This window comes from Pelmatolapia mariae, linkage group LG5, assembly GCF_036321145.2.
Source record: "Pelmatolapia mariae isolate MD_Pm_ZW linkage group LG5, Pm_UMD_F_2, whole genome shotgun sequence".
Lineage (NCBI taxonomy): Eukaryota > Metazoa > Chordata > Actinopteri > Cichliformes > Cichlidae > Pelmatolapia > Pelmatolapia mariae.
Window position 1 is genome coordinate 2,325,483 of NC_086231.1, and position 18,541 is coordinate 2,344,023.

Sequence of the window (18,541 nt, forward strand, 5' to 3'; positions counted from 1 at the left end):
AGTAAAGCAACAACAAATCTCATATCACATTAAAATATCTCTACAATAACATAAAAGAACTATTTTTTAAGTATTTAAAAAAATGGGTAAAACTGGGTAAAAGCAGAGCAAAATATTTTAATAAATTATTTATTTTCCAGATTTGTAAATGAAAATATGAAAAAAGGCCAGAACAAAAATTTAGTGCCAACTGGTTTCCATCAAATAAGAGAAACATTAAAACGTCTAAATAAGAAATATTTAAATGCATCAAACCAATAAATTTCTTTGACATCTCATCCTGTTAAAGAACCTGAGTGCTTGTTCCAACACGAGCTTATTGAACAGGATGCTGTTGTGTCTGTAATTAATGGCTGTTATCTCTTACAGACGGTGAGTCACACAGCCGTGGGTTGCTATAAAAAACAGGGTGTCACTGGGGGATTTAGATAAAGCTTAATTGAACATTACGGGAGGAGGATGCAGAGTAGGAATGAAGTTGGAAGTATGGTTGAAGTTTATGTCTCATAATCATTATCCATAAAGGCAGGTTTGGACGGCGTGGTCCAGATTAGTGTTTAGGAAGGTAACGACGGCTTTAACACTGCCAACATTATGGGTTTGGATGCCACCGCGGGGCCGCTGGTGCTAAAAACGAGCACTCTCGTGGTACCGTCAGATGAAAGAAGCAGCCCAGTGGCATATGGCGCTATCCAACCTATGATCATTAGCATCAGTCATATGCTTCCAGTACAGTTAGTAACCCACCGATGCAGCTCTGTAGGCGCTCGCATGCCAGCACACAGCAGGCGTGTACATTTACAGCATGTTGCATGTAGTAGTATAAACTTTATGGCTTTATTTAATTATATATTTTAAATGTTTAGATATTCAAAGCACCCAACAGGCCAAAGACTGTAGATAGATGAGCTAATACCAGCAAGCTTGCCAAGTAACGCACACAGATACCTGCACATCAGTGTGACGCAGCATATAAATAAAATATTAGGATGTGGAAGGTCTGTTTGTGCAGTTAAGTACAAAGTAAGATGAATTTTTAGTCACTTAACTGCATTTGAAATGAGTTTAAATCATGAGACTAATTTTAATTCTTAATATAGTTTTTAAACGTGAGTTATAAACAGTTTACCACCTGTACCGTTTGTATAAACAGGATGCTAGCCCATAGAGACTCGTATTATTTTTGTAGCAGGGATCATTTTAATATGGGAGTCAGTGAGGACTGACTCATTGTTGGAGACAGCCTCAAGTGGACATTAGTGGAAGTGCAGGTTTGGGTGCTAAAGCTAATTTTACAGCAAGATGTGATTAATGTGAGGCTCCAGTAGCTTAAAAAAATAACAATTTGCAACAAATCCAGTTTTTTATTTCTCAGAAAACTCATCACCACTAGCACTGCTAAAGGCTAGCCAGCCTAGCTTGGCTTAACCGTTGCCCCTGCAGCCTCGAACTCTTTGCCTTATACTGGACAGTGCTGAGTTTTTAAAAGTCCAACATGGTGCAGAGTAATGTCACACCAACCAATCGTTAACTTTTGTCTTGTGAAACTTGTAAAACTTGTAATGCTTCCCTGGATCTCACCTATTGTTTTTACAGCCTGCAGTTAGCCAGCTAGCCCTACCTCTGTTTTTGAGACAGAATCTCATCCTGAGCAGAAGAAGAAAAATTCATTTTGATGTCTTTGATATTTAAACCGAATGTTCGAAAAGGTCACAGACTCGTCTGGCTCTCTGTCCTTCCTGCCTGTCAGTGAGTGTCTCTCTGTTCTGTCAGTCTCAGCTGGACCTGTCTGTCTGCGTCTGCGCTGCTGGATTCATTCCCATTGTGACAAAAACAGGAGAAAATCTTCAGTCATCACTTCAAAACAGGATCGCTGTGGCTGCTAGATCAGTGGCCAACATGGATTCTTGATTCAAACTAAGTCAGAAATGTAAAGTATTACTAATGAATGCTGTTGTATTCTGATCGGCTTCCTTTTAAAAACACAAGGCGGGTAGGCGGAGCTTCTGCACCTGAGATGACTATGTTGGATATGTCCTCTCTGTAATATCATACAGGCTCAAGAGTTTTAAAAACGGGGTTAAACTGAGTGTTTAAAACAGCTCACTGGGATTGCATCTATTATTAGAAACCTCTTTAATATGAACGCCCACCACTAAACAGGAGACATATGACAGGAAACAAAGAAACACAAAATTGGGCCACTTTAAAAACTCAAGAGTCGAGTTTCTCCTAACAAACCCACAAAGCTCATTTTGGTTTTCCTTTGACAAATAAAGTTGATGCCACCTACAAAACAGATGGTGGCACTAACATGTAATAAACAAAGCAAAGCTTTTCTCATGTGCCCCTGAATGACACAGATAAGCATCCAATAAGTATCAATAATAGTTAAAAACGAAGCCACCATTTTCCACGGAAGAACGTTGGGTCCCTGAATGCACCATCATCAGTCAGGAAAACAAGCATCTTTTGTCTCCTTTTAACTGGAGGACGGGGGCATGCGAGGACATAAAGAGCAGCGAGAGCTGGTGGGCGTCTAAAAGGAGACGCTCATTATGGGATGTTTCCTCTGTGAGAAGCACTCATGGCTTCTTTGCTGAATGCAAAGCATTGATTTCTTCTCTGTTTGGGTTCAGACAGAAAAGCATTAGCGTCCACTCGATGATGTTAGGCCAGGCAAGAAGCTGCGCGCGTGCGTGTGCACCCAACTTATACTGACATTTATAGAAAGCGAGGACATTTTTAGGCTGTTCCTCTGTGGAAAAGCACTGAGAGTCCCCACAAAAATAGAAGCACAAGCGTGTGTGTGTGTGTGTGTGTGTGTGCGTGTGCGCGCGCACATCATTCAGCGGGGGGACTTAGCTTGGCTGTGTCCTAGATTCACGAAAGCCAAATGATAATGAGCTCAGATTGATGCTCGCCTTCTTCTCCTCCTCTTCAGCTCCCCTCTCTCCTCTATGCTCGCCTCCTCTCCTCCTTTTTACATCTCTTTCCTGCTGCCTCCCCTCCCTGCAGTCCTCCTCTTAACTTGCATAATCATTTCTTTCACATCTCAGTCTCTGTCTCTTCTTTGCTCGTCTTTTGTTCCAGTTATTTCTTCTCCTCTTACCTTCACAATGGTTTCTGTTGTTCTGAGCTTCTCTCTTTTGTTGAAAACATTTAAACACATTCTCCACAAAAGCTCCAGATAAAAAAATGAAGCCAACTTTGTTAACGATGAGAATATTTGATAATAATTGTTGCGCTTCAGCTGTTACACATTAAGCATATCTGGTTCTGCTGAAGGACTTCACTGTTGTACCGTCACTAATGACACATCTTCTTTATCTCTGCCAGTTTTCATTCTCCTCTCGCCGTCCTTTTTGACCAGCTGCATGACTCAGATTCTCCTCAGGTCACCTGTAACTCCTTCTCACGCTTGTCTAATTATGGAGTTTGGGACGTTGCCGCCGTTTTAGCACAGCGCTCTGCAGTGATGATGAATTTTGGGGCTTTTTTAGGACCGATGGTTTTGGCGTCTCAGGAACAACAAGGTGCAGGAGGGCTACCCCATGCAGATCGATCAGTTCTGGAAAGGCCTGCCACCTCGCATCGACGCCGCCTACGAGAGGACTGACGGCAAATTTGTCTTCTTCAAAGGTATGTGGAATAAAATTTGAGGTATACAAATAGTTTCCTTTTTCCTACACTCACTAACAGTTAATATCGGTGCGTCACAGTCCTGCCTGGAACTAGGATTTTATTTCTGAGGGTCCAAACACATGTATAGATAATTGTCGTATTTGTTAATGGCATCAACAGATGGAGGAGCATTCTAAGACTGCATAGCGGGTAGGCACGTGCAGCGATTCACTCCTTTTGACTTTGAATTTTATTTGACCCTCAATTATACTCTAGATTCACTGAGGGACATTTGGTTCATGTTGTATTGATGTTACATGATCTCATTACTGACCAAACTTATTTATTTTGCATAATTTAGCAGCCGTACTAACAGGCATCACACGCTCGGCCTGTTTTCTGAGAGCAGGTGTATAAAAATCAAAAGCCTTACATTTAAATTCAGCCTGCTGTCGTGTTAACGGTCGGCTTTTCATGCACCACTGGAACATTTTCAAATATTTTGAGATCTCTCAGCAAAATCACGTTATGCTAAATCGTTCTTGTTCTCCTCCACTGTGTCAAAGCAGCGATCCTTAAGTGTCATTCACATTTTTGAGAAGTCGACAAAGTTGCAGGGAGGTAACTCTGTGATGTCGGCCAAGTGGTGAGCAAAGTGTGTGCTGCTGCTGGTCCTCTTGTCCCAGCGCTGTCCTGCCTGCAGGAAGCTGACGTAGATATGTCCTTTCAGTTTTGGATCAATGCATTTACACCCTGAATAACAGTGTTGGGAAGGTTACTTTTAAAATGTATTCCACTACAGATTACAGATTACATGCCCCAAAATGTATTCTGTAACGTATTCCGTTACGTTACTCAATGAGAGTAACGTATTCTGAATACTTTGGATTACTTAATATATTATCATGCTGTTTACAACTACATGAATGTCCTATTGCTGTGATTTATTCCTGTTACTGAAGGTCCGCGGCTCCGAACCGTAGTAAAGGGACTTCTGGCTAATACGTTGGGTTCGTGTCGGGCTCGTAGCCGAAAACTAGCTTTGGTTTGTTGTCTGGGTCAACTTTGCTAGCGAGAGACAGAGAGAGGCGTTGAAAGGCTGCTCCAACGGAACTTATTGTTTCGGAGGAAAACACGAACACAGTGTACAGTTGAGTCTTAATAGCTTACTTACAAATGGGCTCGTCAGGCACTCTTCTTGGCTGCAGTGGTTATTATTATATTTACAAGCTTCCAGCTCCAGTTTCTGCTCGATGACAGCTCAGACTTTTCCTTTTTCTCCCTCCCTCGCTCACAGACACATAACGGGTATAGCAGTCCATTCTCCCTGCAGCATGGACTACACTGCCCATCAGGCTACATGCTTTAGGGCGATGCCTGTAACACTCTGCCTGTTGCCTTCATATTAAATCATTTAAAAAAATATTTCTTCACGTAATTATGAGATGTGAGATTGAGACACGGGCATTTGAGCCTCTTATTGCATGTTTTGTTTGGGTTTCCACCGGCGTGGAATTACCAAAAATAGAGAGGACATAGCCGAACATATGAAACAGGAAAATACCACCATGTAATCCATTTATTTCAACAAAGTAACTGTATTCTGAATACCACCTTTTTAAACGGTAACTGTAACTGTATACAGTTACTCATATTTTGTATTTTAAATACATAACGGCGGTACATGTATTCTGTTACTGCCCAACACTGCTGAATAATTTCCACATGAAATTCAGGTCAGTTTTGCTGTCTGTTAGAGTGACAGTGACAGACATCCTGAGGTGCACAAAAGATGATCTTGATAAGAACATCAGCCACATCTAAATCAGATTTTTTTAACGGTTGTCTGATGTTTACATGAGAAGGTATGAAGAATTAAACAGTGGAATATAAATTCAGGTCTGAATCCTTCAGTCTGAGCTTAAAGATTTCTGTGTCTCTCATTTTCATTGAGGCTGAATTTACCTGCTCTAAAAAAAAACCTCTTGATTTTACCTGATAAGCTGAAAAATTCTCCAGAATCTCTGCCTGCCATCTGCTTCAGCGCTCTGTCCTGCTCTCTGCATGCCCGCCTTCTCCTGAAAATATATTTAATAAAGTGTGAAATAGAGAATGGTGTGGCGGCGGGGAGCACCCGGCCCATAGTAATAGAATTTCAGCGTAAGGATGAAACCTCCCTCATCCCCTTCCTGCTGACTGTGTCTCTCGTTTTCTTTTGCTCTTTCTTACGTTCCCGTCAGCACTGACACACTCCGTGTCTTTACATCACTCCTGAGGACATCACATTCACTTGTGTTCAAATCTTAATCTTAGATTTGCGTCACACTGATGAGAAAAGAGCCAAAGAAACACATGATTAATGATTAAAAACAAAAAGCCGTGCAGGCCGATGGCAGCAGGAATGTCTTAAACAATCAATGAGGTTCATCCCAGAAAAACAAGGAGTGCGAGGATCTGACAGTCAAACGGACTCTCAGGAAAGAACAGTGAGAAAAAAGTCACATCCAACCTTCAAAATAAAACAGGAAGTGCCCTGATAGAGGCACCAGAATCAGACCCACACTAGCTGAGGGTTTTTCTCATTTCTCCAATTTGCCCCTCCTCGTCTCCTCCTGCTTGTGAACCGGAAATCAATCTCAGCACGCCATGTTGGAGGACGCATGGGCGTGTCCTTTTAAGTGTTTTTACCTTCAGTGTGTAAAAACAGAATCGATGGACTCTTTAACCAGCTCATCCCATCCTCTGTTCACATCGCTGAGCTGGGTAGGATAGCAACACAGATCCAAAAAGCAGTCCTCCTCCTGACATGATCTGGATGTGTGGGCGCCTCATGCCACAGGTAAAAAGGACACACCTGTGCGACCTCCTCTCTGCTCCAGGTGCTTTGTAGGACGTGCTTCAAAATCAACTGTCCAGACTGATTTATGTGTCACAGGCAGGACGAGAGGAGAGAAAAACCTGCGGTAACCCGACCTCACCCCACTGAACATTGACTGAGTGACATGACGGGAAGCTCCGAGGAACGCTGTCACATCATATTTTCATTTGTAATAAAACATTTGGTGATAAATTCTCAAGTAAATGAAATAAAGTGAAGGATTTTCAGCCGTGCTCTCAGACTTTTGGGCCCCTCGTTCATCGACATCTTCTGCCAGCCAGGAGCAGAAATTAATAGCTTTGCTCTGTCTGAGCTCTCAGCTGCTGACTCACACACACACACACACATTGGGTATTCATATCTTGTGGGGACATCTAATTGACATAAGCCCCTCCCCTAACCCAGCCTAACCATAACCTAATTGTAACCCTGACACTAAAATCACATTTTAAGTCTCGAAAATGGCTTCAAACTCGTAGCAAACCTATAATTCTTGGTCCCCACAAAGATATGAATGCACGCTCACACGCACTGCAAAGCTTTATTCTCATGTTTGTGAGGACGAACACATGTTTGTACAAAAATGTTTAAATAAGTCTGAATCCAACTTTCCAGTTTACAAGCCTTCAATTTAAAGGATGTAAAAGACATTAAAAAAACATCAGAAACTGTAATTTCCTGCTTAAATCGACCCATTAATTCATAATGTACATTATAAACTGCTTTAAATGCCTGCTGAGTAGCTATTAGTGTCTGTAAAGGACATAATTGGGATTCAGTGCCTTTGTATTAATCTTTGTTTTTACTGTGTGTGTTTTTCCAGATGATCAGTACAGGCTTCCTAAAGGAGCGGCTGTCACATCAGGATATTTAATCAGCCTTTAAAAGGGGCTTCATGGAGTACTTTTATTTATTTAATGTCTCTTTGCGTTTTCGCCCATATCCTTCTTCCGAACAGTGAGAGCTGAATATTTAACAAAGCTACAGAGCAGCTGTTTTAATCTTTGTTTTCTCGCTGTAGTGGAAATCGACCGCTCTTTAACCACGGCTGTTAAATTTCACAGTCTTCTGTGCTGTGCAACCCCACCGCCAAAAACAAGAGTATCTATAAAGATTCTTATTTATGATACGATGCCAGGGAGGTCGTGTTTTCGCCTCCGTTAGTGTTCCTGGCAGCTAGCGGCTTATTTTGAAACCTACAAAGAGAAAAGCTGGCAGACGGATCGGCCGTATGCCAGAGAACAATCGATTGTTGATGATCTATATCTGTAATTTCAAATATTAAATAATCATTTGAGAAACTGAGGGAGAAACACATTTTCTCAGACTGTTTGGAGGATAAATAATTTAGTTCAAGTCAATAAAGTTTAACCACAGACTGTATAAAGAAGATGGAGGCAGCCAGGTCGTTATGGTTGAATCTAACCGTAAAGACTAAACCTGCTGGGTCTGTGGGGACTGACTCACTGGAGCCCCGAGTGGACATTAAAGGAACTGCATTTATGGCAGTTCTGTTGCTGCTTGTGTAATATCACAACACAAACTGAAAATATTAAAATGCTCACTTACTTCTTCAAACTGGTTCCAGGTGATAAATACTGGGTGTTCAGGGAGGTGACGGCTGAGCCAGGGTACCCTCACAGCCTGATGGAGCTGGGCAGCTCCCTCCCCAAGAGTGGCATCGACACGGCGCTGCGGTGGGAGCCCGTCGGGAAAACGTACTTCTTCAAAGGGGACCAGTACTGGCGTTACAACGAGGAGAAGCACACCACAGACGCAGGATACCCCAAACCCATCACTGTGTGGAAGGGAATACCGGACGCTCCGCAGGGGGCCTTCATCAGCAGGGAGGGATGTGAGTGGCAGCTAATTATTCTTTTGGTTTCAGGCGTGAGACAAGATCCGGTCAAATCAGAAGCTTTTAGCTCTGAGGTATCCTTCATCAATCTCAGCGTCGCCTCGTGCACGACGGCAACACTGGAGCTGAGAGATTTCAAAACACGAGAAAAAACAATGGTTTCAGTATAATTTTGAAGTGTGTGAATGTGTGAATGACTGAATGTGTAAAGCGCTTTGGGGTCCTTAGGGACTAAGTAAAGCGCTATACAAATGCAGGCCATTTACCATTTAATTTAGTTTTGATTCAGTGTTAATGTTCAAACTTTTCTGACACTGATTTTCACGCAAGCTGAAGAAGAATTTCTGCTACAGATCAAACAAAAGGTTTTGGACATTTGATATTAACGCGTTAACGAGCTAAACGAGCTAACCGTGCTAACGCGTTGACGCCGTGCAGCCCCACGCACAGGGCGATCCATGGTACCTCGCTAACGGAGATTTGCCACGTTAATGCGTTTATGGCGTTAATGTCATTTTAACGACCTGAACGCTGACAGCACTAATTTCTTCCAACATATTTACCGTTTGTCTCCTACATTTGTTTTCTTATAAACTTCCTTGAATTAAATTCAATTTTTTTATGAGAGTTTGACTCCAGTCAGTTACATAATATACATAATATCAGGTAAAAGCAATTTTAATGCAAAAATGTTACTTTTAACATAGCGCTGACAGAAAAATATGTCCATTTTAAAAATGCATAGAACAAACTCAGCTGACTGTCATGTAAACTGAAGAAGAATTGTAATGCAGAGTCACAATCAGCAGTTTATATTTACACTGAGGCTACGTCCACACGTGCAGTTTTGAAAAATATCTCCGTCCACATGTAAACGGCAAAAACGCATCAAACGTTGTCAAGAACAGGCCAAATCCTAGCCGTGTAGAAATGTTGGCCAATCAGAAGTCTAGAAGCCGGGGTGGGAAAGAGTAAACAGGGTTTACTTCTGAAAAGTTTTTGTGTCTTTCGTGAAAAGCAGCTAATTTTGTGTTACTTTTCAAGCGACGTCATCATTTCAAATGTTAATAACCAAAAACAGTATTTTGGCTGATGTAGACTCACAACTTAGCAGTGAACCAAATGCATACAGCATGCATCAATTTTAATTTAAAAAATTTAATTTATTCAAAACTGACGACGACGTCAGGACTTAGGCTGTGAGAGCGTCTGTGTTGAATGTTCACTCTGACGCCTCTGTCTGTCTAAATGGAGGGACAGTAACTGTGTGTGTATGTAAGCGTGGACAAACTGCAGATAGATTAACAGCAACAGTGTTTTGTCTCTATCCGCCATTGTAGAAACTGATCTCATGTAAACAATAACGTGGCGCACAGCATCACGTCCTTTGACGTTGTGTGACTAAATCTCATTTTCCTCGTCCACACGTAAACGCAAAAACTGAGATTTTGAAAATCTCCGTTTTCAGTGATCGAAAACGGCGTTTACGTGTGGACGAAAGGTGCAAACGCATATAAAAATCTGCATTTTCAAAAATACCCGTGTACATGTGGACACCTGAGTAAAAACCCTGTTAGTCGGCTGTTTATGTTGCAGGATCATAAAATGCAGCGACAGAGGTGTGAGACACAGAAAACTGTCCATCGTCACTTCCTTTCTTGAGCGGTGACCTTGTGACCTTGCGGCTTCCTCTGTGGAGTTGAGGTCGATCTATGCGCGACGTGGTGACAGGACGACAAGGCCAGCCGGGTGTGGTGTCTCTGTGTTGTTGATGAGAAACCGGCCTGCAGGGACTTTAGAGGCAACAGACAAATGTGTGCGACTGTGCGTTGGTTTCCTCGGGGCTGTTTGGAGGTGATGGAGCAGACGAAAAGGCAGACGGCACAAGAAGCCCTGTGGGTGTTTTCTGTTGTTGAGCTACTTCGGCATGTGATCCCCTCACAGTGGAGTCTGTGGAGGAGTAAACATACAGAGCTGGGTTCAAACCGTGTTTTAGTCACTATGTCAGAAATTCTTGCTTTGCCAGACGCTGCACATCATCTTGCACAACTTGCTATTGAGAATTTGTTCCAGAGCAACAACCAGAGTGATGTTTGACACCACGTGTCCTCAGAAAAACCTTCAAAGTCAGTCTTTACCTTTGCGTGTGTGCAGACGAGCAGCGTGTCAACATGTTAGAGCAAACGTTAGCTTTTATCACAAACTGGATCTGGTTTGTTTACCACCAGTTAAATGATGATGGGCTCTAGTGACATCATAGCTGGCACATCCAGTAACAACAAACAGGATTTAAGTGACCGTGGAGACGAACTGATCCACTGGGAGAATCCATTGAGCCCCAAAGTTGTTTCATTTTTAAAGAACGTCCAACCACCTGCTTCTGTTTCTACAGTAAAATTCTGAATGCTTGACTTTATAAGATGGTTTCTTTGCTGAACTGAAGGGCTGCCTCCACATACCTGAAGAGGAAACAGCTGATATTTATAAAATAGTGATATTAGCTAACAAATGCACTCTTCTCTTTACGTGTCGCTGAGTGAGGTGTTTCCTGTTACAGCATCCGTCTCGCGGGCATTGCATAACAATGTCCTTCAGTGAGAACATCCACTGCTGGGACCAGAAAATGGTCGCTGCCTACAGCCGCCACATCACAACAGAAATGATACTGCCTCTAATAAGATCCTGCACCACAGGGACACACCAGCGCTGCAGATGGATGAGTTACAGTTTCAGAGTGGAGGACAGCGTTTTTCTGTGCCGTGCATGGACGTGTTCGTTCCCTCAGAGACAGTTTTCCAGGAGTTTCCTGTTAATCGCTGTTTGGTGTTAGTAAGTGCAGCGCCACTTCACCCGAGAAACCTCGAGTGTTTCTGACACTGAACCAGTAGCTGCTCATGCAATATGTGTGTAATATGGTTGAGAAGTGTTTGTTTTGTGGTCCTGTGGCACCAGAGTAGATGTTTAAGATGGTTCACAGCTGGAGCTCTGAAGCTTGCAGGGCGATGATCCAGCTGCTATGTTGAAGCTCACGATTCTTCTTAATTAAAAAAGATAAAAGGTTGGGCACATGACTCTAACATCGTAACGTCCAGGAGGTCACAATCAACTAGCTTTAGGGGTTAGTGCTGATTTCTATTTAGCTACATGCTAAACAAACATCGTTTTGGAAATTACAAGATGTTATATTTAAAGTCCCTTACGTGCATTTTTGCCTTACAGTTCATCTGTTAAAATATTTTCCTTTGGGTGCGTCAAATATGTGGAAATGAACAGGCATGAAGTTAACTGCACAGAAGTCGACGTGGTGGAGCCTCTGTGTCCTGCCTCAACGACAAACACAACAATAACTAGTATTACTGCAGCGTGATTTTTGTTTGTTTGTTTGTAATAACACATTAGAACCATTTATATTTATGTACATCTAAACTATGGCTCATTTATTGTGTGACAAACTTTCATAATCATCGCCTCTCCGTCTCTGATGTCAGCATCATCAACCCGGGGATGCGACTATTGGCTTGAGATCCTGAATTTGAGTCACAACTTTTTTGCTCTTGTCATTCATTCTTTCAAGAAGCCTTTATTTATTTTCACTTTATTCTAATATATAAAAAGATAACAGATAAAGAGATGCAAGAATTGTTGGAGGGCAACAAATGTTGAACACGTGTTTTCTCGAAAGCTACAAAGTCTAACAAGGACATTCAAACACTGAAATTGATGCTTCTGTCACAGTTTTCCTTTTGGAACAAGTTTTAAGTAGACTTGACCAAAGTCCAGCCAAGCAATAGTTTGCAGTCAGTCTACATCTTTGGTTCTGCCTCAAACACTGTTATTTTGCCACTGGTTTTGAATGCAATCGGATTAGCTTGGTTTACAACCCGTTCTCACTCCCAAATCGTAACATTTTACGCTAGGTGACAAATCGTCAACATATTACGTTTTCGGGCACCCAAGGCGTTCCTACGTCACGACATCGGAAAACTGCGGACACATGAGAACCGTTTGGACTCAATCTACACATCTTCGCTTTTTCCCTTAAAATCGCTTTAGAAAACACAATTTCACCTCATTAAAGTGCTGGTTAAGGTTAGGAATAAGGTTATGGTTAGGTTTAGGGATAAGGTTAGGTTTAGGCGTAGGGATACGGTTATGGTTAAGGTTAGGAATAAGGTTATGGTTAGGCATAAGGTTATGGTTAAGGTTAGGCATAAGGTTATGGTTAGGCTTAGTGATAAGGTTAAGTTTAGGGCTGCAGTACAGGGCTGGAAACCGCCGCGTACCATAACAACGTGGAAGGTCACCTTTCGCGTTCCTCAGGAACGCCGCAGGACGTGACAAAACGTCGGGATGTTACGCCTCGGGAGTGAGAACGGGCTCTGGTTTAAAGTAAAGAAAGCGAAGAACATCTCCCAAAACTCTACACAAACCTACAAATGCTCTGCCAGTCCTTCCACAAACTAAATTGGACTAATCTGAAAAAAAAAGTTCAAGGCGCCTCTGCCCAAAGATATCTTGTGTGTATCTGCCAAGCCACTTTCATCAGACACAGCAACATATCCTCAAGTCTTTTGGGTCCCTGTAGTGTCTGAGGCCCTTGGGTAGTTGCTTAATTTGCTGTACTTGCAGTGTATTCTGTTTATTTTTGCTTCAGCTGACTAATTCCTCTGCTCTGGTCTTTCATTGATATCACTCTCCCATCCTCCTGCCTCTGCATCTTCCCATCCTCAGACTACACCTACTTCTACAAGGGGAAGGAGTACTGGAAATTCGATAACCAGAAGCTGACTGTGGAACCTGGATATCCAAAGTCCATCCTACGTGACTGGATGGGCTGCGATCAGTCCGACATGGAGCGCTCCGGCAACAACGGTAACCCCGGGGACCGCCAGCTGCCCCCGGATGATGTCGGCATCATTGTGACCATCAACGACGTCCCCCCGACAGTCAATGCCATCGCCGTGGTGATCCCTTGCATTCTGTCGCTGTGCATCCTGGTGCTCGTGTACACGATCTTTCAGTTTAAAAACAAAGGAGTGCAGCAAAACACCATGACACAGCACTACTATAAATACCCTGTTCAGGAGTGGGTATGACAGCCAACTTGATTCAGAATAGGTCAAAGGTCGTGGATTGAAGGACGGTCGAGCTGTAGTCATGCGTTAGCTAGGCTAATGGCCAAAAATGCTAGCAAAGGACAAAAAGCTAATGAATGCTTAAAGATGTACGCACACTCACAAGGTGTTTTTGGGAGTGGATTCAGATTTCTGGCTCAGAGTGGGAGAGATTTGTTTCTTATAGCACATCCAGAACGATCTAAAAGTCTTCAAAATGCATCTTTCTGGTTGTGCTTTCACTTAAAATGGGATCGTATGAGGGGGAAACATAAACTTTGACACCTTCTTCTGGGACGTACAACACACCGCTCTCCTGCTCAGTGAACATTTAAAAAGAGGGGAGAAAGAAAGATGCTCCTCTAAGCCAGATATCACCTCCAAGTTTGTTTTAACAACTTGTATATGTGAACTGCTACAAGTCAGATGAAATTTAAAGAAAAAAAGAGAAACAGTTTCAACTATCAAACTTGAAAATAAAATATAGGTAGAAAGGCCATAACAAAAAAACCAAGGATCTCTCTGTGGATCACTGATGTTTGTTTGATTTGCGTTCAGCTGTTCTGAGATGTTAAACTGTCAAAGAGGACCTTTTCTCTCTTTTTTCACCATTCACAAAAAACATCACTATTGTCTTGGTCCATCTAAAGTTCCCCTCAGCTAGCCACATTTTTTTCAAAAAGCAAATGCATTGGTTTACACTGCCTGTTTACACTGATTGGTTTCTGCAGACGTAGAATAGCAAGTCATCGGCGTATAGACGTGGAAAAGCTCTACAGTCTTATTAATATGCTGCACAAAAACAGGCCCTGTGATTAGCAAAATGCTAACACTAAACTTCTTAAACATCCTCTCAGATTTAAGGAGCTCTATAAATCCATGAAACGCCTCATGAGACATTTTTTTTAATGATTGTAGAAAATATCATTCATGAAGCACCATGGACCAGGAAAAAGGATTTATGCCCTCCCTGTGCATTTTACTTGAATCTTGTTTCCTTTCATGGCATGTAGCAGTGGTGCTAACCACAACAGAAAGTTCAGAGTGAGTTCCTTTAAAACCATTTCTTTGACTTAGCTTTTTTACCAGCAGGAGATTTTCTTTCTGTCCCTTTTTATATGTTATAAAATATATCGGACTGTTGTTACTGGACACGCAGAGAAAAGCTACTCGTGTTTATGCAGCTACAAACATATCACTGGGTAAATTGTGAGGGTTTATTTTTGAGGAATGAACTTTAAAGTAACCTCGTGTCTGATTGGCTCTTCCTCCTCTGAACATACATGTGATTAATAATGATTTCAGAGCTTCTCTTAAATGTTACATAATAGTCAGTATTTATTCTCACCTCTGACTTTGTGTTTTACCACGGCACGCACACCAAACTTATTTTAGTTATGACCCAATCAGAGTGAAAATAAGACGACAGCCTCTTTGTAACTAGAAAAAAATTGGTGAATGTTTATCGGTGTGGTGACCGATTACTTACGACTGCACGGGTCACCTGGTGAGGGATACTTAGTATCCTCGTCAGTTCAACATAAGGAGATACTGAGCATGAGCATTTCTGCAGAAAGGGGTTAAAGCAGACACAACCTTCAGTCTATTAACACGATGGAAAAATGATTTGGTGGAAACTTTACTAAATTTGCAGAGATGTTTCTTCCAAAGCATATTTTCAGTTTTCTATAAATGTCATTAATGAAAGACTAATTACAGTGAAGAAAGGCAGGAAATACAAAGTTAAAGGAGAGGTTTGACTGCAGGGAGCTGGAGACAGTGCGTGGGTCTGCATTAGTATGCCGGCTGCGGCGCCGCGACATTGACCAAGCTTAATGAAGTACTTCTGTTCACAAAGCTCTAATAGGGGCTACATGCCCTTCGCATCCCTCGCTTTAATCCGACTGTCTTTTCTCGCTGTCCTGCTGTAATTCTCCTCATCCGTCCGGCCTCTCGTCTCTTTGTCCTTCTAATCGTTTCCCCCTTGACCTCCTCCTGAATCCATCAGGGCTCCTCTCTTGTGTGTTTTTTTTGGGTTTTTTTAGGATTTAAATCCATCTGTACGAAGCCCTCTGTCATGTCCAGTGAGCACCACTAACTCGATCCAACTTGATTTGACAAGCGATTTCACTGTGGAGGCTACAGTGTGGTGTAAAAAAGTGCCAATATTCCTCTTTGTCTTTAGCTCAACTTGGCAGGTTTTATGGTTTTAAACATCTTTACGTGTTAGTTTTGTGCAAATATGCTCAGTCATCTATCACAATATGAAGTTATATGGATGCATTTAAAGTGGGAAGTTATATGATATGTGTTTGGGATTGGTACATTAAGATTTGTTAGGACGGACTGAAATCTACATCCAGTCTGTTTCCACTTAGCTCCTTTGAAATGAAAAAGTGTTTCTGGATTTTAGGGAGTAAGTTTGGACGTTTCTAACAGCTGCCGAGTGAGACGCCAACATAAAGATGTCTGTGCTGTTTGATGAAAAGTTTTATCCATCTGGCCTCGCAAAGGCAGCGATGTACCCTCAAAGAAGCAGATTTGAGTCCTGTTATGTAACACTACAGCAGCGCTGCGGTGCTAACTATAAAGCCTGCTTTATTTAAACACACAAGCTGCTCATTTAAATGCCATTAACCCTCCTAACATGACTCATAATGGTTTGTGCGGAGGCCATTCTGCTCCCCAAAGGGGCTTTGGAGTCCCCCGTCCGTGACCTCGCACCTCCAGCTAAAAAACACCGCTGGGACATCCCGACTGAGTCACTGTTTATCCAGACGCAGCTGAACATTTATACAGGCTGCTTTAAGCCCAGGCAAACACAATGTCCCTGTTTTATCTTGTTCCTAAAACACTTAATGATGTGATTCCTGCACAAGTAGGTGCAACAAACCTACTCGAGACTCCAAACATTTAAAAAGGTTTCCCTCTCTCTACCCTGCCTTCGTCGGCTCATTCACAAAGCTCTCTGTCCTGCAGTAATTGAATGTGTTCTCGGCGTATATCCTTGCAATTACTCGCTGCTGTCGAGAGCAATTCAGCACACGCAGCATTCAGCACAAATCGATGGCATTCAATACCCCGCAGCACTATTTCGACTAGGTGGGAAAAGTGCATATCTGTTCCTTGAAGGTGTCCAATAAATGCAGAACAAGACATTCTGCTGCTTTTTTACCTTTAAGCCTGTTTACAGCATGCAGAAAAAGTCTGCTGGGAGGGTCGTGTAGCTTAACGGAAACACGAACGTCTATCCAAAGAAAATTGCCTCCAGGACCAAACTCGTCTTTTCTCTTTGTGCTTTCTCAGCTTGATGGTTTGAACAGAGCTCCTCGGCTGGGTGAAATTTAAAAAGAGGAAAATTGAAAAGCTGCACTCTGAAAAGTAATGAGAACGGGGTCACGTGTACTGTCATCATCCTATTGTTAGGTTGGGTGTTATTAGACATTTCCATGTGCAAATGCTCCAAAAGCAAACACAGCGGCTCCACTAAGAGTTAGAAATGATCAGTGTGGCTGTTCTCACAGGCGTTACAAGAAACCTTAAGGTTTAGAACGTGAACCAACTTTAGCTAACGGGTGTGCACCGAGACTTTGAGTGCTTTTCCGTAGCTTGGGATATCACGAAGTACCGCAGTCGTGCAGAGGACAAACTATTGCAGCTAGCTGTAAAATGAACAGAAGGCTAACTTGGATACTTATTGATATTTGGTCAGATGACTATATATGTCAGTTCTTGATGACCAAAAAGGTGACTTACTGTTTTTCATGGTCCACTTGTTCTGTGTAAAAAGAAAGAAAAGTTTCCGACTGGTGTGGTTGCAAAATGACCTCTGGTGGTGCAGACGTTTATGCTCCCTCGCTGTGACCTCAGTAAACACTTTGTTGTTGACTCTGTGGGCTCGGTCACTAGTCTCAAGTCTGAGTGATTAAAACAAGTTATGGTCATTATATGGGTCAGGTTGGGTCAAGTTATTAGACAATAAGCATGCAATCAGATCCTCCCCTTGTTGGTCAAAGCGTCTTGATAGCAACGAGGAAAATGCTCAGCTTGAGGCTTTTTCAGCAGGTGGCCCAGTGTTTAAAACTGTCTCATTGTCACACTGAAATCTTAATTTTAAAAACGGAGCTTAAAGACATGCTGCACATGAACAGAGCTGATGAACTGTAAACTGTTTCGATGGGTATATTAGCTGGTTGCCTTCCTGACTTTTCTGGAGGAAACGTGGTGGGGCAGGCAGATGTCGTGTGATCCTCGAGCTTGTTGAGGTGGTAGTTGGCTGTTTGTTGTGGTTTGTAAATAGCGTAGCTCCAGGCTAGGCGCAGTGCTGTCATAGCTGCTCTGAGAGATGAGGAGGAGATAGAGAGTTGTAGTTTTCTTGCAGTGTATTCACCTTGAGGGGATAAACATTTCATGCCGCTAACACTAACGAGGGGTTTCCACCCCGCTTCAGCGCACACGCGTGTAATAATAATGGTCTCCTACGTCATTCTTCTCGCTCTCGGTGCTGATTCGCAATCTCAGAGTGCTGTTATTTAGCTCGCACACAGCATTATTACTAATGTCAGTGTTGTTATCATGTACTTACTGTATGTATGACGGTAGCAGGCAGATTAAAAATCTCTTTACATCTTCTTACATGTCGCAGGCCGCCGAGTCGCTGCACTGATGCAGTTGGGGATTAAGTGCCTTGCTCCAGGGCACTTCAGCAGTATATGTTCATGTTAAAGGAAACACTTTTCATGCAGTTCTTGTTGCTGGTTTTTCAGCACTTTTCGGGTTAAAGCTGCCAACTTTACGGTGGGTCGCTTGACTCGTATTTCTTTTTCAGGTTGCTTTGACATGAGTGACTCCGAGGGCTGGTTTCACAAAGACAGACTTTTAGTCTGGCTTACCTTTAAAGTCAGGCTTAATTAGACATCTGAATGCTGACTCTCAGTCGGACTAATCAGTTGTGAAAGGCAGAAAACTTTTAAATAAATAATAAATATTCTAATGTAATATTATGAGGTCAGTGAAAGTGTCCATTTTAAATCATCTAAAGTCATACTGACACTAGTTAGTTTAATT

The 18,541-nt window shown here is 42.3% G+C and overlaps 1 protein-coding gene across 1 annotated transcript in view; it reads left to right on the forward strand.

Moving 5' to 3' along the window:
- Positions 1 to 18,541, forward strand: part of mmp24 (matrix metallopeptidase 24) — a 73,314-nt gene extending 54,773 nt beyond the window's left edge. Inside the window, exons 8-10 of the mRNA XM_063473323.1 lie at positions 3,504 to 3,642; positions 8,091 to 8,357; positions 13,092 to 18,541. Of these exons, the coding sequence (XP_063329393.1) occupies positions 3,504 to 3,642; positions 8,091 to 8,357; positions 13,092 to 13,456 (771 nt within the window). The 3' untranslated portion in view covers positions 13,457 to 18,541. The remainder of the gene's footprint in view (positions 1 to 3,503; positions 3,643 to 8,090; positions 8,358 to 13,091) is intronic.